This window comes from Miscanthus floridulus, chromosome 19 (assembly GCF_019320115.1).
Source record: "Miscanthus floridulus cultivar M001 chromosome 19, ASM1932011v1, whole genome shotgun sequence".
Classification (NCBI taxonomy): domain Eukaryota; kingdom Viridiplantae; phylum Streptophyta; class Magnoliopsida; order Poales; family Poaceae; genus Miscanthus; species Miscanthus floridulus.
The window spans coordinates 837,200-862,938 of record NC_089598.1 but is presented as its reverse complement, the minus strand read 5'-3'; the positions used below and the strand labels follow the sequence as shown (position 1 = coordinate 862,938).

General features: G+C 42.0%; 2 protein-coding genes and 3 pseudogenes across 2 annotated transcripts; 3 read left to right on the top strand and 2 right to left on the bottom strand.

Moving 5' to 3' along the window:
• The first annotated feature begins 259 nt into the window (after nucleotides 1-259).
• LOC136528681 (putative lipid-binding protein AIR1) lies at nucleotides 260-690 on the top strand (annotated as a pseudogene).
• Nucleotides 691-1,314: 624 nt separating this feature from the next.
• LOC136528680 (uncharacterized) lies at nucleotides 1,315-16,730 on the top strand (annotated as a pseudogene).
• A 70-nt stretch (nucleotides 16,731-16,800) lies between these two features.
• LOC136527023 (uncharacterized) lies at nucleotides 16,801-18,958 on the top strand (annotated as a pseudogene).
• A 180-nt stretch (nucleotides 18,959-19,138) lies between these two features.
• LOC136528679 (protein FAR1-RELATED SEQUENCE 9-like) lies at nucleotides 19,139-20,190 on the bottom strand. Its single transcript, XM_066521646.1, has 2 exons — nucleotides 19,320-20,190; nucleotides 19,139-19,203 (listed from the first exon to the last, which is right to left on the bottom strand). The coding sequence occupies exons 1-2, from the start codon at nucleotides 20,188-20,190 to the stop codon at nucleotides 19,139-19,141; spliced, it is 936 nt and encodes a 311-aa protein (XP_066377743.1).
• A 91-nt stretch (nucleotides 20,191-20,281) lies between these two features.
• LOC136528678 (protein FAR1-RELATED SEQUENCE 5-like) lies at nucleotides 20,282-21,700 on the bottom strand. The gene has a single exon (XM_066521645.1). It carries the CDS (start codon nucleotides 21,698-21,700, stop codon nucleotides 20,282-20,284), a length of 1,419 nt encoding a protein of 472 aa, XP_066377742.1.
• Nucleotides 21,701-25,739: the final 4,039 nt, after the last annotated feature.

The window sequence follows — 25,739 nt, the reverse complement described above, 5'->3', positions numbered from 1 at the left end:
TCTCTTGACCACAAAATCGGCAAAACAGCGGCTGCAAGATGCATGGATGCACGAGCGAGATACATACGTCTACCTGCCGGCCGGCCCGGCTGCATATATACATATTGTAGAATTAATCTTGCTATGTCGTAAGTACGCAGTAGACGACACAGACATATATGATTAGCTAGAGATAGAAATGGTTAGATCAAACGCAAGCCTAATATATACAGTCGTACGTGTGCTGTGCACACATCTAAGAAATTTGGCACTACGTACTATGCTACTGGGAACAAACTTGATCGAGCTAGCACCAGTTACGGCCACCAGTTCTTCCAGCAGCAGCGTGGCCGCCACCGCGGTACCGCCGGTGGTGCTGTGCGCCTTGCTGCTAATAATTCTGTCGTCGGGCGTGGCGCCGGCGGCGGCGTGCGGCGGTCACCCGTGCCCGATCCCGGACGGCAAGCGCCAGGTGAACGCGGTGAAGCTGGGCGTGTGCGACGACGGGCTGATCCACGCGGTGGTGGCGGCCCGCCCAAGGAGCCCTGCTGCTCCCTCATCTCCGGCCTGGTCGACCTGGACGCCGCCGTCTGCGTCTGCCTCGCCATCAACTCCAACGTCCTCGGCGTCAACCTCGACGTCGCCGTCGACCTCTCCCTCCTCGTCAACTACTGCGGCCGCCGTGTGCCAGCCGGATTCAAATGCGCCTAGTAGTACTAGGCCCGTAGGCCGGCCGCGCGCCTTAATTTGCTGCTGGCCAGCTGGTGCATGCATGCATGCACGTACTTTCAGCTGCCTACCTATCGAACTTTGGTCGGCTGGTTTGTATCATTGCTGGTTTATGAAGAAATGCCGCTGGCTGGTTTATGTGAGAGAAAAATATTATTCTGACTAAAAAATTACGATCGTTTACGACAAGCCACAGCAAAACGAATATGCTGTTAATAATTCATCACTGTGTCTGTGTGTGTACGTGCTGCAAGTCGGTACCTAGTATGTACGTCGTTATATATGTATATGTACACGTCGTCGTCATGAGACGTATTATGTGGTTTGTGTATGCTCTCAGTGTACGTAAGTTTTTATTATTACTAGCAAATATACAGTGCTGTGCAATAGAATGTCGTACAACTTTGCGTGTTTACTTATTTGGAAACCCTATACGTCAACCGCATGATTTACTTGCGATTGTCAACCGAATTTTTCAGCGTTGGATCTTGACTCCGGCCCGAGAGCTGCCGCTCGATACAGCGTCACGCCGCCCCAGCCCTTCGAGCGTTGGATCTGATCGATTGCGTTTCTCATCTCTGGGTGGACTTACTGCTTGCAGATGCCATGGTACGTGCGCAGCCCGGGGTACGGCCCGCGCGCCGGCCTCCCCGCCGCGACCTCGTCGCCGATGATGATGAAGCAGCTGTAGCAACTCATGCCGACGCAGCAGCAACAACAACACATGTGGCAGTACCATGTCTCGGAGTACCAGCCAATTCACTACTGGAAACGCGTGCTTTGCCGAGGGCCTGAGGCTTTGCCGAGGGCCAGCCACAGGAGCCCTCGGCAAAGAACGGCCCTCGGCAAAGAGGCCTTTGCCGAGGGTACGGCCCTCGGCAAAGACAGGCCCACGTCAAATCAAATCTTTGCCGAGGACTGCGGCCCTCGGCAAATTAGGCCCGTTGGGTCACGACAGCCATTTCCCGTCAAGCTTTGCCGAGGGCCACCCGTTAGACCCTCGGCAAAGGTTATTTTTTCTGTGAAACCAGCTTTTTCGGCAATTTTTTTTAAGTCTTTGTCGAGGGCCCTAGACCAGGCCCTCGGCAAAGATTTTTTTAAAACGAGTTTTTCGGCCAAATTTTTTTTATAAATCGCCTTTGCCGAGGGCCCGAGGCTAGGCCCTCGGCAAAGAAGCCCTTTGCCGAGGGCGAGGATAGGCCCTCGGCAAAGATTTTTTATTTTTTATTTTTAAATTCTTTGTCGAGGGCCACGGGCCAGGCCCTCGGCAATTTTTTTTTGGTTTTTTAGCCCAGTTTTTTGTGGTGCTACAATACATTGTTTTGAACTCAATTTTAAAATTTAGGCCAATTTTGATTTTGTTTTGTATATTTCCTTAATTTATTTCGATTCTTTGATTTTTTTCGAATATGTCAAATTTGAACTGCAGGTGCATGGAATATTGCAATGTAGTGTTTCGAAAAATATTATTCATGTTAATTGGTGCATGTTGAGTCCCTATCCACGAACTCGCATCAAATTTCGCGCATCTTGTTCGCGTAACATGACGACCGACTTGCCGGAAAAGTGTTTTAAAATTATATAAAATCCATATGAAGTCCGAAAATCATGAAACTTGGCGAGATGTCATGTTATCGCATGTGTAGGCTGTGGTAAAAAACTGAGAAGGTTTCGAGCGAGTTGCGATGTCGGATGCCTGAAACCTAGACATCTCCACTAATGTTGGAGGAAGAAGAGAAGGAGAAGAGGAGAAGGAGGAAGGGGAAGAAAAGGAGAAGAAGAGGAGAAGGAGGAAGGGGAAGAGAAGGAGAAGAAGAGGAAAAGGAGAGAAGAAAGGGAAGAGGGGGAGAGGAGTACTCCAACGCCGCTCGACCTCGCCGGAGAAGAAAGTGACCCCCGCACCGCGACGCCCGACTCCACCGCAACCCTAGGTAAAACTCTCGTTGTCGGCCTTCGTGCCGTATGTGGTTGTGTGGGCCTTCGTGCCGTTGTGGTTGTCGGCCTTCGTGCCGTTGTGAATGTCGACCATCGTGTCGTTTTTTTGTAGGTTTTGGAAACCTCCCCGTGCAGGGGAGGTGCTGCCGAAATTTTGAACAAAAAATAACCTATTGTCTTTTTATGCAGGAGAAGAGTGCGTCAGAGGGGACCCGGAGGACCCCGATTGTCTTCGTCGACGTCGTGGTTCTGCCTGCACTGCGTCGCCTCGCCACTGCGTTGATTCGCCACTGCCCCGCTAGCCTTACTTCACCGACACCCTAGGTATAAATAACCTCTTTTTGCGCATGTCTGTCGTAGCCCGCACGTAACCCAGTTAGGCGTCTCCCGTCTGAAAGAGATACGGTCATAGGTATATGGATCTTTGCGTATCTGCGACCGTATCTATTTCGGATTGTCCACGTTTTTTGGACAGCCCGTGGATGCGTAGATGGGTTAGTTTCCATGGTCCGCTCCGGTCTGAGAAGGAGTTTCGGCAATACCTCCCTGTTGTTCTCCGGATACACACTCTCCCTTGCAGGACGTGTATCGGGAGAACAGCGGCGAGGTGCTGCCAAAATTCTATCTCGGAGAGGAGCGGAGCATGGAAACTGACCTCATCTACGCATCCGCGGGTGGGATTAGGACCTATCCTCACCTATTAGACAGTAGGAACACCGCGTAGATGCAATTGATGGTCACAATACTCTATGCTATAAATGTTAAAGGATGGAGGACCGTCAGTGGATGTACACGGGCTGAAGAAGTGGGAGTGACTACGACTATGAATAGGTGAAGGGGATAGATGGTTTCTTGAAACATGCATTTGGCCCAGGAGCAGGAGGACATTCTCTAGTTTGGTGTCCCTACAGCAAATGTGACAACAGGAGAAAAGTAGACGAGAAGACCATGGGTAGACATCTTGTGTTCAATGGTTATACGCCTGGCTACCAGCAGTGGATCTGCCATGGTGAAGCAGATCGTATAAGAGCGGAGGTGGTGAGACCACGCCTCGAGGCTTTTGATGATGATGCCGGGGTAGCAGACATGCTAGATGACGCCCACCAAGCTCACTTTGCTGAACGACGTGAGAAGGAGGAGATGGAGGAATCCACAAAGGACTTCTACAAAATGTTGGACTCGGCACAAAAACCCCTTCACGAGCGTACAATGATTTCTCAGCTAGATGCGATTGGACGCGTAATGGGGTTGAAGGCTGAGTTAAACCTAAGTCGAGAAGGCTTCGATAAGATGTTGGCCATGTTTGGCACCATGCTACCGGAGAAGCACACTTTGCCGACAAACTTGTACGAGGCAGAGAAACTCCTTCGTATGCTTAAAATGCTGTATGACAAGATACATGTTTGTCCAAAGGGGTGCGTCCTATTTAGGAAAGAACACAAGGATGCAAATTACTGTCCGAAGTATAAATCCTCCAGGTACCTGGAGGTAGACTCTGGTGATGGTCAGAAGAAGCAGCTTCCGATCCCCGCGAGAGTGCTACGTCACCTTCCTTTCCTACCGAGGATCCAACGGCTATTCATGACTGAGGAATCCACAAAACAGATGACATGGCACAAAGATGGCAAATGGTACAATCCTGGGAAGATGGTACATCCGTATGATGCTGAAGCATGGACGTATTTCAATGACAAACATCGTGACAAAGCAGCTAAGGCCCGTAATGTACGTGTCGTGCTGGCAACAGATGGGTTCAGTCCTTATGGAATGATGGCTGCCCCATACACATGCTGGCCCGTTTTTGTTATCCCCCTCAATCTCCCTCCCAGCATCTCCTTTCAACGGCATAACGTATTCTTGTTGTTGATAATTCCTGGACACCCGGGGAGTAATATGGGTGTGTTCATGGAGCCTGTGATTGATGAATTGATCCACGCTTGGGAGAAGGGGGTATGGACATACGATCGAGCTACAAAGACAAGCTTCAAAATGCACGTTTGGTACCACTACTCCCTGCATGACTTCCTGGCGTATGGGTTATTTGCCGCCTAATGTGTTCACGGGAAGTTCCCATGCCCAGTATGCAAGGAAGCCGTGAGGTTCATTTGGTTGAAGAAGGGTGACAAGTATTCATCGTTCGACCAGCATCGTCAGTTCCTCCCTCTAAACCATGAATTTAGAGAAGACATCAAGAGCTTTACGAAAGGTGTCAAAGTGACAGACCCTAAACCGCACTTGAGGACTGGTGCCGAGGTTCGTGTTCAGATAGATGCTCTCATGCCCAATGAAGAAGGTGGTTTTGTGGGATATGGTGAGGAACATATGTGGACTCATAAATCTGGCTTGACGAGGCTCCCCTATTTCGATGACCTTCTTCTGCCACATAACATTGATGTAATGCACACTGAAAAGAATATCGCCAAGGCACTTTGGGGAACTCTCATGGACACTGACAAGTCTAAGGACAACGTTAAGGCTAGAGTGGACCTAGCGACGTTGTGCGATAGACCGAATCAAGCGATGCAGCCTCCTAGTGGCCGAAACAAGAACTAGAAAAGGCCTAAGGTCAATTTTGTCTTGCAAATCAATCAAAGGAGGGAGGTACTAAAATGGATGCAGATGTTAATGTTTCCAGATGGATATGCAGCGAATCTTAGTAGGGGGGTGAACTTAGGCACTCTGCGAGTCAACGGGATGAAGAGTCATGACTACCACATATGGATTGAGCGGCTTCCTCTAGCGATGGTCCGAGGCTATGTCCCGAGCATGTCTGGCAAGTGCTGGCAGAGTTGAGTTTTTTCTTCCGCCAGCTTTGTGCCAAGGAGATATCTCGGACCGTCGCTCAGGACTTGGAAAAAGCAGCACCTGTGTTGCCCTGTAAGCTGGAGAAGATCTTTCCACCTGGCTTCTTCTTGCCGATGCAACATCTGATTGTGCACCTCCCATCCGAGGCACGTTTGGGGGGGCCCGTGCAGGCCTATTGGTGCTATTCAATCGAGAGATGTCTAAAGACTCTTCGCAAAAAATGTACAAATAAAGCCAGAATTGAGGCTTCCATTGTAGAGGCATGCCTTCGGGAGGAGGTGGCAAACTTCACAATGCTATACTACAAGCCGAACCTTCCTAGCAATCATAATCCACCCCCTCGTTACAATACTGGTGAAAATGAATCGACCCTGAGCCTTTTCCAAGGCCAACTCGGTAGCGCAAGTGGATCAACCCCAAAGCTATTGGGAAATGAAGAGTGGCGCAGTATCATGCTATATGTGTTGAATAACCTTACCGAGGTGTAGCCATTCATCAAGTAAGTTCTCAACGAACTTATTTCAATATGCCGTCACTATTCTGCATCCAACCCCATTGATTCTCGTTCGGACAGGGAATTTGTTCATGAATTCTGGCATCAATCAAGGGATCCTACCTCGCATGAACAAGACACCCTTGTTTCACGGGGTGCGGGAGCGAGGAGGCCTGATTTCATTTCTTGGTTCAAACAAAAGGTAATGTCCAATTTAGCTCGTACGTTCGATCGTCCAAGGTGATCGTACGTTTGATTAATATAATGATCTATCATGATTCACCTTGCAGGCCCAGACCGATTCGTCCATGAGCGACGAGTTGAAACAGGTTGCAAACGGCTGTGATGTTAGGGTGAAGTTATTTACTGGCTATGACGTGAACGGATATCGCTTCCACACAACAAGTTACGAGCAGATTCGGCCCAAACAAAAAACCACAAATAGCAGAGTTTGTACGCCCGGCATTGATGGCCTCGACTATCATGGTAGAGTTGAGGAAATCTATGAACTCTCATTTCATGGAGACGAACCTCTTAAACCTGTCATGTTCAAATGCCACTGGTTTAATCCTCGATCAACGAGACGAACCCCTCATCTTGGGCTAGTGGAGATTCGAGAAGATTCCATCTATCCTGGAAAAGATGTCTACATTGTGGCTCAATAGGCCGTGCAGGTGTATTATACTTGATACACCAACCAAGACAAAGAGGATCTTAAGGGTTGGGCTATTGTGCACCAGGTATCTCCACATGGTAAACTACCTGCCCTAAACGATGATGATTACAACTTCAACACAAACACATATGATGGACAATTCTATCAAGAAGATGGGCTACTAGGCACGTTTGAGATAGTCTTACCCGAAGCAATCGAAATGAAAGTAGACAATGAAACGGTTGATGACGAGGTCGATGGAGATGTGGTGGTAAATGCCAAGGACATAGCAATGCTTGAGTGATTACTTCTAGGCAATGACGATGATTACAACATAGAACCTTCGGATAGTGTTGCCCATTTGGACAATTTTGACAGTGATGATGAGACCTATGATCCCAATCATGAAGATTATTCCTAATACATGTAATACTATGGTTTTTTAATTTGTGTTTTGTTTATATATTTTGAATCTATTTCTAATATATGTACTAATTAGTCTTGTTCATTCTTTGTGATTGCAGGTGATTGGACAAAGATGGTGAGCAGACGTCCACGTCGTGACACGCCCTCGGTTTACGAGAGAGACCACCCTCTCCTTCGAGGTGAGGGGTCATCGTCCGGGGTAGTGTCCGCAGGAGGTGACGAGAGGAGGACCAGGGGCAGCCGCCGTAGGAGGCAGCGGTCTCCTCCCTCGACACGTGACGAGGTGCTGGAGGAGGAGCATGTGACGGCCACGGACTCGTCCTCGTCGGAGGACGAGAGGGGTCAGCAGACGGGTGAGGGAGACGAGGCGCTCGAGGGCGAGGGAGGCGAGGCGCTCGAGGGCGAGGGAGGCAAGGCGCTCGAGGGCGAGGGAGAGGGTACCGCTACCCGGACTCTCTACGAGCGAGATCCCGTGAGCCTCCCTCCGGTTCCGCTTCCTCACAACCGCTTAGTGATTCGGCCTATGGCAAAGAGGTAAGTAACTATGGATGTTATCACAACTACTTCATAAGATATGTTGGAAATCTTAAGAGAAACTGATAAATTTTCTTAATCACTTACGCAGGGCCTGGTTGGTTTTGTCGGGTACTCCAGCACGCACCCCCGCGAGCATCCTTGGTGTTTTGTGCAGGAAATGGTACCCCGGCATTGTGCAACTGTCCGAAGAGCCGGTGGTGCGGAAGCCGGCCTCCAACTAGGACAGGTACGCGCTGGTCACGGATGACACTTACCGCAACAAGCAGGAGCGAGTATTGGTGGAGTTTTGGGTAAGTCTCTCTCGCACAACATTGCTTAATACATCGCATTCATTGGTTAAATCTTTTATTGAAATAATGAATGGATACATCGGTTTTGTATGCAGAAATATTTCAAGGCCGAAGAAGGACTTGAGGCCTAGGCGGATCGGGCGGCTGCCACAGCTTGTAGGAAGTACGTCACCGAGATGCACCACCATGGGCGCGTCCAGGCCCACATAGACTACTACAGGTCGGTACTTAGGCAGTCCCTCCCCAAGCCTCAAGCAAGATGGATTACGCTGACCTAGGACCAGTACCTTGAGGTAGGCGAATAACATTCATAATGATTCGTTTTGATATTAAGTAGGTTCAATTTCATCTTCTGATATGTCAAATACTCGATGACTTGTAGGTGATTCCCTGGTGGTGCCGATCATATCCCGAGTGCTGGGCCATGATCGTGGACAAGTGGTTATCACAGAACTTTGTTGACACGCACGAGAGGCAGCGGGAACAGCGTCTAATGAGGTAAGGTCCAACTCACCATCAAGGCAGTCGTAGCCTCCCCGGATACAAAAAAGCATACGTAAGTGATTTCTTTCATTTATTTTGACGCTCAATTCTGCTTGATTTCTCACCATCTTCCCATCTTTCTCGCAGGAGGCTGTGCACCCGGGCGAGGAGGTCTCGGAGTTCTCTGCGTGGGCTATGTCCCACATGGGCAGGGCGTCGTCCTCTGTCTCCTTCGACCCGGCTGCCCCGCCCTAGGCGTACTCTGACCCGAACGTGTACACTAAAGTCCAAGAGTACACGTCAACGGTAAGGGAGATCTATGGGGAAGATTACAATATGCGCACTGAGCCCATTGATGCAGAGGCGATCATGAGGCTCGGAGGAGGCAAGAAGCACGGGCGGCTGTGGATTGCAGACGGCGCCATCGACTCCACCACTGTTCCCTCCCTCGACGCTATCCAAGCACGGAGCACGAGGTCCAGCCATCCCATACGTCCACGGCCTTCTCCAGCACTGCAGCAGGTCCAAGCACTCCAGGTAATTTCTGCTTTACTCGTCGTACGTAGATATTTACACACCTAAATTAGATTTGCATTACTGATACATTGGAGTGAAATATTACAGGCCGAGCTGCAAGAAACAAGAAGGCAAAGTCAAGAGCAGAACGCGGAGCTGACTGCACAGCTGCAGGCCCAGAAGGTCGCGTTTGAGGCCGCGCAGAAGCAGATGGCGGAGATGATGGTGATCATGCAAAGTCTTGGGCAAGCATCGGGTGTACCTGTGCAGTTTTCAGCTCCTCCACCTCCTACTCCTGCAGCTACTCCTGTAAGTATGAAAGTTCACTTTTCGCTTGTGCTTTGCATGTATGTCGGCCTTCGTGTCGTTGTGGATGTCGGCGTTCGTGCCGTTGTGGATGTCGGCGTTCGTGCCATTGTGGATGTCGGCGTTCGTGCCATCGTTTCTTGCAGGTTTTGGAAACCTCCCCGTGCAGGGGAGGTACTATCGAAATTTTTAATTGAGTCTAATCTTTTTGTATTCCTAGATTACTAGATGCAATCTCTAAGTTCCAAAATTGTTTTCCCGGATTACTCACACATGCAATCTCTGCTCCTTTGTGCAGCTTCCGTCCGCGGGTTCCAATCAACCCGCTAGTGCGTCATCGGGTGATCCTGCTTTTCCTTCACCATCGTCTCATAGGCTAGCTTGATGAGGACTCGTGCTAGGTGATGTGGTTGGACTTTAGCGTGATTTGTGATTTATGGTTGTGACTTGTGCTTGGATTTCATTAACTTGTCGTAATAAACATGTGAATGATGATGAACATGTGACTAGTTGTAATATATTGTGATTTGTGGTTCACAATTATGGTTGTGATATATTGTGAGAAAATGGGTTCTGTGTGATATATATATGTATATATATGAAATGCTTGTGTCGATGAAATGCAAAAAACAAAAAAAAATTATGTCTCTTTGCCGAGGGCAATGACCAAGGCCCTCGGCAAAGAAGGGTCCTTTGCCGAGGGCCCTAGCAATAGCCCTCGGCAAAGATTTTTTATAAAAAATCCTGAAAATTTCTTTGCCGAGGGCCAGTGAGCAGGCCCTCAGCGCAAAGATTTTTTATAAAAAATCCTGAAAATTTCTTTGCCGAGGGCTAGGGAGCAGGCCCTCGGCAAAGGTTTTAAAAAAAATTTCAAAAAAAAACTATTTCTTTGCCAAGGGCCCTTGCAATAGCCCTCAGCAAAGTTTTTTTGGAAAATCCTGAAAATTTCTTTACCGAGGGCTAGGGAGGAGGCCCTCGGCAAAGATTTAAAAAAAAATTCTTTACCGAGGGCCGGCCCTCGGCAACAAAAATTCAAAAAATAAAACTATTTCTTTGCCGAGGGTCGGCCCTCGGCAAAGAAACCGCCAACGGCGCCGGCGCGTGACGACTTCTTTTCTTTGCCGAGGGCCGTCCTGGCCCTCGGCAAAGGCTTTGCCGAGTGCCCGATAAAGGGCCCTCGGCAAAGACCCCTTCGCCGTCTAAAAATTCCCTGAGGGGTCTTTGCCGAGGGCAGCCCTCGGCAAAGCCTTTGTCGAGGGTTTCTGGTCCTAGCATGCGAGTCCAATAGTGCAAGGCCGGACGCTACGCCTTCCTCGGCGTTGGTGGCGGCAGCGTGGCACGACATTTCGAAATTTTGTGAAGATTTTGTATTTTTTAAAATTTGTGAAGAATTTGTGAACAATTTGACATATATTTCTCTGATATTTGAAATCCTTAGAAATAATTTGTAAATTTTTTTTGAAAAAATTGGTATATATTTGTGTTATTCCCAACTTACATCACTCTGTCCAATAAATTACACTGAAAAAATCATTGTAAATATAGTATTAAGACAATGTAAATATAGCTAGAAGACTCTATAAGTGTAAGGAAAAAATTCAGTTGACAGGAGGAACCGAAACAACTGAATGCCACATAGTTATTAGACGATCTGTGGATTGAAGATTATTCAATGTTCGCGTTATCTGTTTCAATAAGTCTTAGAAGCAGATTTAGGTTCGTACCATCATCGCTGGACGCCCGTTATTTTAATATAAGTTGTGTGAGGATGGGTCATGAGTACATATATAACAGAGAGCACTATGAGGACATTGTGAAAAGTAAAAGAAAAAAGATAGCTGGAAGAATCTCTTATGTCTTTAATATTAGCTACGTACCAAACTACCAAATATGCTCGTCTCTCACAACGAAACTAATTAAGGACAACTTAACTTATTGCACGACCACCTTAATGTTACTAGCTTGCATGCGGCGTGTAGATATATATACAATAGTTGCATCATCTACGTCAATATTTGTTAATTAGAATGGGGACCTCGCGGATCTCCCTCCCGTTTTATTCTCACCACTCAGCCGGCCTCTTTACCTAATGATCGTATCGTCATCGATGAATGCTGAAGAGCAGACATGGGACTGACGGGGAAGTACTCCTTGGCCGACCATGCATGCTGAAGAACAGCCAGGGGCGTTGGAATTGACTAGAGATTTAAGAAAAACATAGACTCCCTCGTCTCAAAATAAATGTACTTTTAGGTATGTAGCGGGCTTTTTTACTTTCTCAACTTTCAAAGTGCAATCATCATATGTTGAGATAGCTTTTGATAGGGACAAATATGTAATTTTTAAGTAAAATTGATCTCCTCCAAGAATCCATGCTCGAACGTGGTGGCCGCCGGTTGATCCTCGGAGCTGGTGTGTTCATGACCATCTGCAGTTCACATATATTGGAGGATGCTCTAAATTAAATAGGGTACAACGCCCGGGCCGTTGTCGCTGGACTATGGCATGGCGGCGACATTGTCATTAGCAGCTAGCCTATGTCTTGGTCCTCGGGCTTTTCTGTCTCGGGCGACGTTGTCATTAGCATGCACCGGTGCCACATGTATCCGATTATATTAATTGTCCCGGGCATATATACTCGCTGAAATGATATATAGTTGTCGTCATTAATAAGTATAGAAAAAGTAGTAGTTTTATGCAATCCCCAAAGCCTGCGCGTGCGCCGTCATCTCCTTATCGAACACCACATTGTTCATATACTAGAAAAGGAAGCTAGCGCCCTACTACCAGGGTCACATTGCGAAGCAATAATATAAAATACATAAAGAGCTCTTCGCGGCGCCCTACCGATCGATGCGATAGTAGAGCATGAAGTTCATATTAAAGAATGAGAAAGTCTATTTGTCAACCGGTTGACTGGGATGTTTGTCTCAACCGGCTTTTTTTGATCGTTCGATTTGGCATGTGCGGTCCGTTATGAGACAGCCTGGTTCTATTTCTTTGTCTTTGTATTCTTTGTCTGCCATGTGGGTCCGATATGTCGGCGCTTTCTTTTAATTTTTTTGTAATCGCGCCCGTTATTGCAGGGGTGTCCCTGTCCGTTTCAGGTGTTCCCCATTCATTTCATTTCTTCTACTTGTCTCCCCCCGCGGCGTAGCCGTTGTCGTCGCTGACGGCGATTCTAGGGTTCTCTAGGTTCGTCAGTTCGTCCCTCTTCTGATTTGTGTGTTCTTCATGTAAATCCATGTTGTTAGGGTTCATCTGATGCTGATGGAGTATTTTGGTTTGTGTTTTTGGTCCTCTGTTCGTCAGGCTCGTGGTGTCCCTGGTGCTTTCGTCGATTGGCGATTCTAGTGTTTCTCAAGATCTGCTCCTCGTCTGCGCTCCTCGTCGAGGTATGTGGTGGTGGATGCGTGTTTGTATCTGTTGTGGTTCGAGATAGAGTGAATTGTGGATTCCGCCTGGGCTGCTGCACCCTGCAAATGTTTGATTTCGTTCGAGTTATAGTGGATCTGGGGATTTTGTGGTGGCTCTGTTGGTGGCTGGGGATGGGGGTTGCTGGTTCATCCCCTATTGTTTCATGTAGAGTGTAATTGTTTGATTTCGTCCGAGTTTTAGTGGATCTGGCGATTTTTGTGGTGGCTCTGTTGGTGGTAGGGGATGGGGGTTCGTGGTTCATCCCCTGTTGTTTCATGTACAGTGGTTTAGGCGATTTTTGTCTTGTTTAATTGCTGTGTGTCATCGTACGTACCTAGTAGTTGCTAGCTCCAGCTTTGTTCTCCTTTGAATACTTTATTACTTTGTGTCGAAGCAGGAGTGGAAGCGTGTAGTACTCTGTACTTGCTATCTAGCAGCTTGTTAAGTGTACTGCTGCGTGGTTGAGTTTGATGCTGCTGCCGTTGTATAGTTGTATGGCAATCCATCCATTTCAGCTTGTTTTGTTAGCCTATCTTCAGTAGCCTAGGGACTCAGACGACAGCGGAGCCTACTGTAGCAGTAGATCAGGATCATTGTCCTGTTAAATGATGTAGTTCAGCAAGTTAACTGATATTTTCTTCTGATTTCTGTTTATTTTTGTTCTCACATTTTGCAAGTGGACCTAGGATTACATCTTCATGATTTTTGTTCTAGGCCTGTTTGTGCGGTAGCAATCCTAGCTGGTTCGTAGGTGTTTTGCCTTGGGTTCATGTTTCGACTTTTGTGGCATGTCTTTTTTTCTCCGCAGAAAGAAATTTAAGGGGTTGAGGAGGCAAGGCAACCATGTATGTACGTTCTAGTTGCTATTTTCTAGCTAGATCCTTGTAACATAGCAACGAAGATCCTACTGCTCGTATACTGCAATGCAGATGGTGTAGCTAGCTAGCTGATCTGTTATTAGTTTCTAGGAGGAGCAAGACAAGGTAGGAGGCAATTTATCTTCGTGTTCAGCATGTGTTGTGGTCATATGGCAGTGCTTCTCTGCATGAAGAGATGCAGATATATGAGGGAGACGCAGGGAAGGGGAAGAGGATAGGATGGTGTGGTATTAAATGGAGATGATGTGGTTTGTGGTGGTGAGTAAGGGAGGGGAAGGTATGTGAGGTTAGCTGATGCAGTTAGCAGTAGTTGTATGCAGATTCAGTTGTGGCCCTTGCTGCATTATTGTTTTTGTTCCCCTTCTAAATTCTGCTAGCTCTGCATTTGCATAGCCCTTAGATTTACCATTTCTTTTTTTTTGATCCCTCATTTCTTGCTTCCTCTCCTGTGTAGTAAATATGTATTGTATTTTTATTTTTTATTACAGTATCTTGTTACTATATTTACACAAATCATTTTAGTGTAAATTCTTAGACAGAGTGGTGTAAGTTAGTAATAACAGTACCTCATGGTGAGACCAAATTTTGATTAGCATTGGAGAAGTATCTGCCATATTTCTTCTTATAAATTCTCTTTGTTTGTTTCTTGTTTTTTAGATGGTTCGTAAAAGACCTGGTGGTGTAATTGATTTGTCAGACTCTGGTGATTCAGACATTGGTGGCTCTGAAGATGTCCAGTGTTCTCAGTTACCTTTTACAGACTATGATTCCTATGCATCATTATTAGAAACCCAGGTTGTTAGACTAACTAGTTATCTTTTTTTACTTTGGTATTTTTTTCTATTGTTTGCTTAATATTAGTTTGAATTTGTAGAATGATTTTTCCAGTGACACCTCAAGTTTTGATCGCCAGCTCTATAAGAAGTGCCTAAAAGATGTATGTTGTTTTTTTTCAAATCTTTTTTCTTTCTTTTCCTTTGTTCTTTTCTCATTTTTTTCATTTTAATTTTCTTCCTTTCAGTATAAGAAGATTAAGGTTTTGAAGAAAAGGTTATAGATGGCTATGAGACATAAGGTTATGTGTCCTTATTTTTCCGCATGTATTTAAGTTGCTCTTTGTTAATGTCTGATGTGATCTTTTCATTTTCTATAGTTTAGTTCTGATTTTCTGGTGACATGATTTTATTAATTAGTGTGGGTTTTCATTCATTCAAAAATATAAAAGATGTAGATGGATTAGTCACATTTTAATAATTTTTTCTTTTGAAGTTTTCTCTAAAATATTGTAAATCATTTCAGTCAAAGAAGAAGAAAATTGAAAAGAAGACTAAGGATGGCTTCACTAGGTTTTCTGCCACAGCTTTTATGAATGTGATATCTGCTCTGTCCCCTGAGAAGAAGGCTATCATTGAGAGTTATGGTTTTGGATCTTTGTTGAAGTTCAACAAGTGTTTCGTGCCGAATAAGTTTGCTAACTGGGTTGCACGTCTAGTTGATTCGAAATCTGGTGACATTATCCGTGATGGAAAGGTTATTTCTCTTACTGAAGAATCTGTTCATTTGGTTCTTGATCTCCCGAAAGGAAGCAGGTGTTTCCCATCTGATTCAAGTGCTGATAGAGATGCTGTCTTATCAAAGTTTGGAAAGGATAGGATACCTCCTGTTTCATTTTTTGCTGACAAGTTAATCAATAAGGATGATTTACCAGATGAGGATATGTTCATTTGCTTCATGATAGTTGCTTTGAGTAGCTTTTTATGTCCGAATACCAATACTGTTCCAAGTCCCAAGTATTTTGGTGTTTTTGAAGATATTGATCAGATCAAGGAATATAATTGGTGCAGTTTTGTGTTGGATTGGTTGCTGGAGCATATAAAGACATTCACTAGAGGGAAGAATGAGAAATCAAAACGTTGTCAAGGTCTTGGTGGTTGCTTATATTACCTTGTGGTTAGTGTTTCTGTTATCTTTTAAAATATGATTCATATTTACTGTTGTTTTTCTTTTGTTGTAATGCATTTGCCTTTGATTTTTTGTTCTAAGGTTGTTTACTTAGATCACATTGATTTCCGCCAGCGTCAAGTTCTAGACTGTATTCCTCGAATTTCAGTTTGGAAAGAAGATATAATTCAGTTTTATGCTAATCTTGATGTGAAATCTCCTGGTGTCTATGGTTATAGACCCTTGCTTGAGTTTGAGAAAACTTGCTACTACAAGGTTAGATAGATATGTTTTCCCTTCATGTCTTTTTTTTAGTTTTCTGTTTCATTTGTGTAAGGTTGAATTTTCTTCTCATTTATATTTTTTCCCTTTGGTAGTGTGTTCGTCTTAGACTAGTAACCTGTGCCGATGACCTTGATGTTGAATTTTGTAATAAGATGGAAAGTGTTTCTGGTTGTCAGCTTCCTTTGAGTTTGAAGCTTGAAATATCAAGGTTGATTGATGAGCATTGCTTTAATTCTGGTATGTCGTTGTTGATGGATGTGACTTCTCTTGGGAATGTTTCAAAGGAATTTCAAGATATGTTTGCAAAGATGATGCGTCACATATGTAGAATTGATGCTAGATCAAAGGATTTGGTTGTTGATATTATGCAAGCTATTTCTAAGACTGTTCCTAATGACAATGATGAAATTGGTTCTGATGTTGATCGAAATGAAGATAATGTATCTCCTGTTTTATCTGAGCGAGAAGAAGCTAATGTTGTTGCTGCTAACGTCATTTCTTGCCCTTTCTATTTCCCCCCTTAATTAATTTCTGTAGTTACATTTTTTATTTTTTCTATCAGGATTCTGTTAATTGTTTTGTTGCTTCCACTTCAAAGTCTACACAAAAGAATGTTGCTCTTCACAGTGCTCAGGTCATAGATGTCGATTTGAAGGATGATGAGCCTGCTGAGAAAAAGAGTAATGGTTCTTATTTCTTTAGTTGTTGGAGTTTTTGTTGTGATCATAGTTTATTGTTCTTTAGATTGAACCTATAAATAATATTAAACATTTTGTTTAGGTTCCCGTGTTGTTCTTCATCCACAATTGAAGTCTAAAAGTGCTGCTGCTCTCGCAAATGTAGTCTCTGATTTGAATGATGGTGTTGCTTCTGTTCGTAATCCTTTGAGTGACATTAGTAATGTTGGTTGCCAATCTGTTGGATGTGATGGTGTTATTGACTTGGAGGGAGATGTGATTCCTATTGACAAGGAGAATGTCGTTGTTCCTGATTCTGTTTCTCCTTCTCCTTTTCATCATCGATCAAGATTGGGTCGTGCTAAGGTTTTTACCTGACTTTTTTGCTGCTTGTCTTTGTTTTCCCTCTCTGGTATTTTTAAATAGTATTTCATGGTTTTTTAGATCTCTCAAAATTCTCAGAATGGTTCGATGAACAATATACATGAGGTCAGTTATTATTTTGGTGCTATCTGTTTTGCAAGTTCATTGTATTTTTTATTAGTTTTGGCTTTATTTTGATTTTGTGTAGGATCATATATTCATGCAAACTCTTCCTTTGACTGATGATGGATCTCCTCGTATTACCCCTCATCTCTCTAGAAAGTCTTCTGTTTTCCCTGTCCTTAGTAATTTTGGCAAGAATGGACATGGCAATAAGCGACATGGTTTTTCTGATAAAGAGAATGTAAGCTTTTGCATTATATAATTTCATTTTCTGTATTTTACTTCTACTGGTATTTGATACTAGTTTTATTTTACTAAGTGTATTCCTTTTTTAGGATACCTCCCCTGTTATTTGTACTGGTTAGAGGCCTTTTCTTGAAACTATTAAGCACTAGACCAAGAAATCAGAGGCTATGTATAATTCTAATTTGGAAAATATGAGGATGAGCACACAAACTCCTTGTTTCTCTCTTGGCAAGACTCATGGTTTTCCTGCTGATTTATCTATTAATCCTGAAAGTTTGGCCAATCGTTCTGATTTTAAAGTCAGGGATTCTTCAATTGGTGGGAAAGTTCCTCTTCATGGCCCTAGAAGAATGGTTTGTCCAAATAGAGTTCTTATTAATGATTTCATTGGCAATGAAGATAAGTTCAAACCTTCTCCGTCTGAATTAGCAAATTACAAAGCTATCTGTGCCTTGGCCAGTTCTTGTTCTAGCAAGTAATTTTTTTTCCTCCTTGTTCTTTTGTTTATCTTATCTATTATTGTTTTTCATAGTATCCATGGCATGTCTGAATTTTATTATCTAAAATTTGTGAGCTTCTTTTGTTTCCCCTGTAATAATCCTGGCCATGTCATGTGTTAATGTTGTCTGTAGTTTGGATGCTTTGTACTTTGGAGGTGTTCGTTGCACCTACTGGTCCTTAGGTGAATCTATGAAGCTTGGTGGTATAGTCAACAATTATGTAGTTGCTGCATTTTGTTATCATTTATTTTGCCGCCCAGATGGTCATCCAGACATATCTAAGCGTCATTACTTCTTTCCGAATATTTTAGTTTCTTGATATATTGAATTTGCTATTTATGTAGCTTCATTTCTGCATGGGTGTTTGTTTATTGCTCTGTATTTTTATATAGGACAACCTGCTAAAAGATCATGATGAAGTTTTTGGGCATGTTATGATGAAAGCTTTTGAGCGTTCTGCGAAGTCAAGGCCCCTTTTTAAGTCTGATGTGGTTGGTTTTTTTATCACAATGATCTCCTTTTCTTATTCCTTCTTCTTTTATTAGGTACATATAATATTATTATTTGTGTATGTAGTTGTATTTTCCAACTTTCTATGAGGATCATTGGTTTGTATTTGTCGTTGATATCAAGGATAATAAGTTTGTTTTTCTTGATTCTTTGTATACTGAGGTCCATGCTTACCATGAATATGTTAGAGGAAAGATGGTATGGTTCTTTTAATTAAGTTGTATTTTTTATTGTTGTTTATGAAATGTTTTGTTCATGTAATTATTGTTTTTGTTCTAGATTCCTGAATTTACATACTGGTGGGACAAGCTTGTGAAGCGTGATATGAAGTTCAAAGACTATGGTGTAAATATCCTGTTGTGCCCAAGCAGTCTCCATATGATAAGTATGTTTCTCTTGTTAAATAATTACAGTGTTTGCACTACCTTTGTTTATGTTCCTGGCTATTTTTGCTTCTTCGTTTAATTAGTTTAAATTTTTTGTACACAGTTTTGATTCAGGAATTTACATTATGATGTTTCTTGAGTATTGGACTTCGCCTCGTTCTTCTCTGTGTTCTTTATTCAGTAGTGACGACATTCCAAATATAAGAGTCAAGTTAGCAAATGAAATGTTTTTCAACCCAAGGAACACTAGGAACAAGAATCCAGTGATCACTTTTGATCATGATGAGGTATATCTGTGCATATTTTTCTCACTTTTATGTTCATTTTTAGTTAAGTTGTTTATTATGTATATATTTTTTTAGGATGGTGGTTATCAGTAGATGGAGCCGATGTGTTTCTATCTTCGTCCCAGCTGTAGTTAGTTTACTATTTTGTATAGCTATAGGTCCAGTCTATGAACTTTTATCTCTGTCTTTTGGTCTGTAATAGGATACCACTTAAGTGACTTACAATATGTTTGTGCTATGTGGCACATCATAAAAATAGAACATTGATTACATATGATAAGTTCGCTAAAGTATTACATAAATTTTGTTGCTCTAAATGTTGATCATATGGCCTTCATCTAAATGTTGATCAAAGTTGCTGAGTTGGTCGCCTATGTATCATTGTTCTTCTTTGCTGATTTCTTCATTCTCTTTGACTTAGGCTTCACCGGTGAAACTGTGTGACACAAATGAAGTAGAGATTAGAGTTGTTCTAATACTTTGATATGTCTATGTATTCAAAATCTATTTTCTTACTAATGAATATCACTTATTGTTATATATGATACTGACCTGAATTTTCATTTGCTGTAATTTGCTTCTTCTTGTTGGTCTCTTTTTTCTTTGCTTTCTCTCTCTCTTGTTCTATTATTGTCTTGAGCCTCTTTGCCTTTTCTGGTCTCCCCTTCTTTTGTGTTACTTGTGGATCTTCTAGTAGCTGAACTGAACTACTCTCTTGATTCTCTGTATTTCCTTCTGTTTGCACTTGTGTTTCTGCTGTTGTTTGATTCTGGGAGTCATCATTAATTGGAGGTGCAAGTAAGTTGTCTAGGTGCTTATCAATCCTTTCCATCTCTGCCATAAGGTAAGCTGTAGCTTCTGCATTTTTTGCTGCTTTTGAATTCATAGTCGTCGACATCCTTGATAGCACATTGAATCTAAGCAATGAACTAGTTTTCACTGTTGTATCTTCAACTCTTTGCTTGATCAATCTCATATCTTTTTTTCTCCATCTGTCTATTATGTACTTATCTGGTATTTTGCTAATTTCCTTCTCTATCATGATTTTCAGGACATGAGAGCAAAGTAGACCGTCTTTGCTGAATTTGGCGCATATGCAACTGAATTCTTCCTTTCCCTCTGTCAGGTCAGTGAGCACTATGTATCTTCTTATCCTATGAACTTTATGTACCTGGTTGCTTCTTTGCCATACCTCAAATGCCTTGTCTTCTTCAATTTCTCTGTATGTTAGTGTTGAAGTAGCTTGCATCTGAACCTGGAATTTGCTGTATATGTTTCTATTGTATAGCTCATGTGCTTGCCTCTCAATTGTGTAGCCAAAAAGTAGTTCCTTTGGTCTCTTCTGGCAGCTATAGTGATCCTCTAGGTTCTCTGCTCTTTCTATGGTGTCTATTATACGTTGGTACTCTGTCACGAAGCTCATGATGCTATAGGTTGGGCCCACATTATCCTTAAATCTTGAATTTGTAGATTCACTTCTTGATGTGGTTTGGATAAAGGGGAAGAAATCATTTTTATAGTAGACTGGTATGAATCTTTTCCTCATTTCCCACATTCTTGTGAAATACTTGTTCTTCTCTAGTTTTTTTATCTTTGATCATCTCCTCCCACAAGTGCTCAAATTCCTGCTCTGTGAGACAGTTGTTGACTATGTCTTCAAATTCCTCATAGAGTCCTTCATTCCCCTTAGCTGCAAAAACCTTTAGATTCTTGTTGTAGCATTTGTTCTTGATATGAAATAGGCAATTTCTGTGTATTGTGTTTGGCATCACTTCTGCAATTGCCCCCTTCATAGCCTTATCTTGATCTGTTATTATAGTTTTAGGTCTTTTTCCTCCCATTGATTCTAGGAATGTTTCAAAGACCCATTTGAATGTCTCCTTTGTCTCATCCTGTATGAAAGCACATGCAAATATACATGTTTGTGCATGGCCTGTGATACCAACAAAAGGAGCAAATGGCAATCTGTACTTGTTTGTCATATATGTTGCATCAAAACTGACACAATATCCATAATCTACATAATACCTCAGTGATGATCCATCTCTCCAAAATATATTGCAAACTCTTTTGTCATCATCTAATTGGAATCTGTAGAAGAATGTAGGATCTTCTACCTTTTTGGTTCTAAAGTATTCTAATACCTTTGTCATATCTGTGCCTCTGACTTGTCTGTTGATTTTTGTTCTATAATTGCTGATATCCTTCTTCTTTACTGGTAATGTTGTTGGCCCGCCTCTCATATGTGATAATATAGATACCATTTGCTTTGTAGGTATGTTATTGTCGTTCAAAGTCCTTATAAGTTCCTTCTCTAATTCTGTCAAATATTTGTGTCCACTTAAGGGTTGTCCTAGACATAGATCATGGTTGTGATCTAAATCCAGTCTGATGATTCTCCAAACACCCTTATCTTCACTAGCAACCATGACACATTGGCAATCTGTTTTGTCTAAGACATTAGTCCTCCTTGGTTTCTTTTTCTTTTTGCCAATCTGTTCATCCACTTGTGCCTCCTTTTGTTCTGTATTCTTTTTGACCGGTGGTTTTTCATACCTGTTACACTTTACTGTTGTTCTGATCATCTCATTGTCTCTTTTCAGGCTTGAAGTCCTAGCGACATGTACAACTACGGTTTTGAATCTTGCGAGAGATGCATAGAAGTTGAAGAAATGCTCAGCAGCATCTTTGCTCTCAAATTCCATTCCTAACTGAGGTGTGTAGATGTTGTTCAAATCTGCATTATTGCCTTCTGATGCTGCTATTTGTTCACTTATGATAAATGCTTCTATCTCTTGTTTAGTCAGTTCCTTGTCTGCATCAGTCTCTGTGCTGTCTTGCTTTTCTAATGGAATCTGGTGAGTATCTGATGACTCTGCATTTGTCCTTGTGACTTCTGATGTTGTATTTGATTGATCCTCTTCCTCGACCATTGTAGGTTCTTGTATTTGTTGGAGTTGCATGTTTTTGAAGATTGCATCGCCCCATTGTCAATCTTCATTCTCTATTAAGTAATCTTCATTCCAGTTTGATATGTGATTATCCTGAAAATACAATTAGTAATCAATATTACTATTTGAATCTAGCTTAATGCTTTTTTGGTAAATTTATATATTTTAGAGGTGGTTGATGTATAAATATATTACCTGACAATCTGAAATTGAGTAACTGTTATCATTGTTCCATTCAGGATGGCTGTTGATATCCCCTAGTGAAATTTGTAAATTTGGTTCATAAGTGAATCAGGCAAGAATCTATTTTAATTTGTGCATATTTCACTATTGTTCTTTAGGTTTACCTCTTTTTCTTGTAATGTACTTGATCTATCATACTCACTCCCTGTGCAATAGTCTGACACTGGTTGATTGGCTTCCACATTTTGCTGCATTTATTTCCATTAAGTAGAATTAGTTAATTAAATTTGATTAATGCAATGTAATATTTCAAATATATGTAATCAATTTTTTGTTGTTCTAACCTGAAAAATCTGTTGACCTAAGAGCATATTTGTATAAGATCCCTGCATGTCCTGAGTTAACTGAGACCCATAGTGTAATTATTACATTAGTACTGTTTAGAAGTTACACATGTAGAATAGGTGTAATTTTTGTATTTTTGAAGTGTAAATATTTTCTTACCGAATATATTTCTTCTTGGGAGTTCCTTATTTGCTCCATTAGTAGTCATGTTAAGCTCTCCTGCAAGCATTGAAGTAAATTTTAAAGTTTTTTTCTTTGATCCATCATGAATGTTTATTTTTTTTGGAGAAGGGTTTCTTGTGGTATTACCTTGCTGGTAGTTTGTATTTGGCAATGGTCTGTATTCTGCCCCCATAGTTCTGCTGAAGGATTGTTTGAACTTGTTCCAGAGATCACAAGAGTAGTTCCTGGATTTGTCAATGTTTGTGTTGTCCAAGGTTGTGTCTGCACAACAGCTATAATGCATCAGTTTATGCATTGTTAGATTTTACCTTTTCTATGTTTAAAAGACATACCTATATGTTGTACATTAGTCCCATGTTTCCTATCCATTGGTTCATTGTAGTACTTGAACTGGACTGAGCAAATGGATTTGATGGTAAATATGGAAACTGTGTACCGATCTGATTGTGGATATGCTTGTCTTGTGTTGATTTATCTGTTTGAATCTACATCTCTGGAGCCCTGCTATGATTCTATAAAACACATGTTTCAATTAGGTGTCAGTAAGTGTAAGAAAAGGATTTGGTAACGTTATGGCACTCTACTAGTTTTTTACTATGGAGATTTGTGTTTCATGATGACCAGTTGTTATTTGTATCCAATCTACATGTAGATTCATGACTTCAACTTTTTCTCTCTGAATTTAGGATCTTACCTGTGTTTTTTCTGCAAGTAGATGCAGGTGAAACTCCCAGTTTTCATCAGGTGGTTGTATTCTCCTCCTTGTGGATGAAGCTTGTAGTCAGATCTAAGTTGGATGCAATTATTTTTCCCCAGTTCAATGGTGGCTGCCCTGGAGATGAAACTCAGGCAAGTGTACGTGTCTTTTCTCTCTGTGTAGATTCATTTCTAAGCTTCTTGGATTGCAAGGCATATTATTTCAATTGTCGCCCTGTGGTTGTTATGTTTTCGTTGTACAGACCAATTTGTAATTTTGGGTCTGTCTAAGTGCTGGATAAATTTCTTATGACCCTATTGGGCCTTGTTTTGTTGGGTCTTATTTGGGCCTGTAGCTTGATCAAGTTATGAAAAATAAACCTGTTGTAGTTTTGGGCCTTGTACTGGATAAATGTCTTATGACCAATCTGCTTCAAGTTTGTAGCCCATTTTCTAAATAAAGAGGCTTTCTCTAAGCAGTTGTTTGATCAGATGACCAAATCAGCTGAGTTTGTATCCTGTACAGATTTAGTTTATTTGGTACAATCAGGGTGTTGTGGCAGTGGGTTTCGTTTCTGAACTTCCTGATTCCATATTATCAATGACCTCCAGTATTCTGCTTATTTACTTCTTGTCTTGTAGTTTAATGTTTTAATGAATTGGGTTTGTTGGATTATAGATCATGTACTTACACCCTCGTCCTTTTATATTTACTTCTAATATTCACTGTAAATTTAATGGCAGGTTGATGTAAGTTGGATTAGAGTGATGTTGTTTTTGCAAGGTTTGTTCTCATTAAGAATTTCTAATTTTGTTAATTTGTTTATTTTTTATTTCTCAATTATTAGCCACCTTTTTATTTGCAATATGGCTACCATAGAAAAAAAATTGGATATTTTTGCCTGTACAATTATCCATTTGATTATTTGAATTATCTCAAAGTCCTTTTTTTGAGTTGGTTTCTGGAGTTTCCTGGTGCTTGTTCTTGCTGGCCATAGCTATACTTGCTAATCTATTTAGCTTCTTTACATTGCTCTGTAATTTATTTTACACTTGAAATGTCCATAATTTATACTGTATTTTCAACTATAATTTGTATAACTGGTTGGTGTAAGTTTTGTACTGCTTTGGTGTAAGTTTCTCTCTGATTGAATGCTGTATTGTTTTATTCAATTTGTCTAATGATTTGGTTGTGAAAGAATATGGAATTCAATTTTTGTATTTTTTTCCTCATTTGATATTGGTTTCTATCGGTATCAGTTGCTTTAATCTGAACTGGCTTTGCTTCCTTGTTATTATATTTGATTTGGCCTAATATAATAGGCCAAGTGAAGTGAATTTGGCCTCTGTTAAATTTCGGTTGATTGAATGAATTAGCTCAACTGGTTGTTTGAGTGGGGCAAATCAACCGGTTGATGGTGTTGTCTCAATCAACCGGGCACAAGGTAGACAGCCCCTAAAGAATTCATAAAGATAGTATCGACAATACTAATTATCGTTTTTACAGTACATACGCTACGGAAACCGGCACTTTGCCGAGTGTCTGCGGCACTCGGCAAAGCCCGAAATACACTCGGCAAAGGCTTTGCCGAGTGCCGCACTCGGCAAAGGGCACTCGGCAAAGAATTAATCGGCAAAGAAGCCTTAGCCGAGTGCTTTTTGTCGGACACTCGGCAAAGACTTTGCCGAGTACCGGAAAAACACTCGGCAAATATTTACACTCGGCAAAATGAAAATGCGAAAAAACCCAAAAATAATAGCAAAAAAAATTCGGGGAAGGCCGCCACCGGACAGCGCCCGTCCGTCCAGCGTCACTGGCCATCGAAGTCGCTGTATTTTTTGCGCAAAATTCGCGGCTAACGCGGCCGGTGGGATTCGAACTCCCGAGTGCTTTTTGTCGGGCACTCGGCAAAGCCTTTGCCGAGTGCCGGAAAAACACTCGGCAAAGATTTACACTCGGCAAAATGAAAATGCGAAAAAACCCAAAAATAATAGCAAAATTTTTTTTTCGGGGAAGGCCGCCACCGGCCAGCGCCCGTCCGTCCAGCGCCACCGACCATCGAAGTCGCTGCATTTTTTGCGCAAAATTCGCGGCTAACGCGGCCGGTGGGATTCGAACTCACGATCTCTCCCTCGCGTGTCTGCTGCTCTACCACTGCACTACACTGTCACTTGTGTCTAAATTCCGTTATCTATCCTCATATATTATACTAAACCGAGAGTAAATTGCTTGTTTGAGGCTCTAAACGAATTCAAATGAAAAAGTGGTCAACTATAAAGTTTCATAACTTTTTGAGATCTACAATTTTCATTTAGGAAGTTTTTCCATCCGAGGTAGTTTGAAAAATTCGAATTTTAAATTTGAGAGATTCAAACGTAGTTTTGCATGATAAGATGATTTCAAATAAAAAAGTTGTCAACTACATAGTTTCATAACTTTTGGAGATCTACAATTTTCGTTTAGGAAGTTTTTCCATCCGAGGTCTTTTGAAAAATTCAAATTTTCAAATTTTCAAATTCAAACGCCGTTTTTGCATGACAAGATGATTTCAAATCAAAATGTTGCCAACTACAAAATTTCATAACTTCTCAAGATCAACAAAGTTTATTTTGG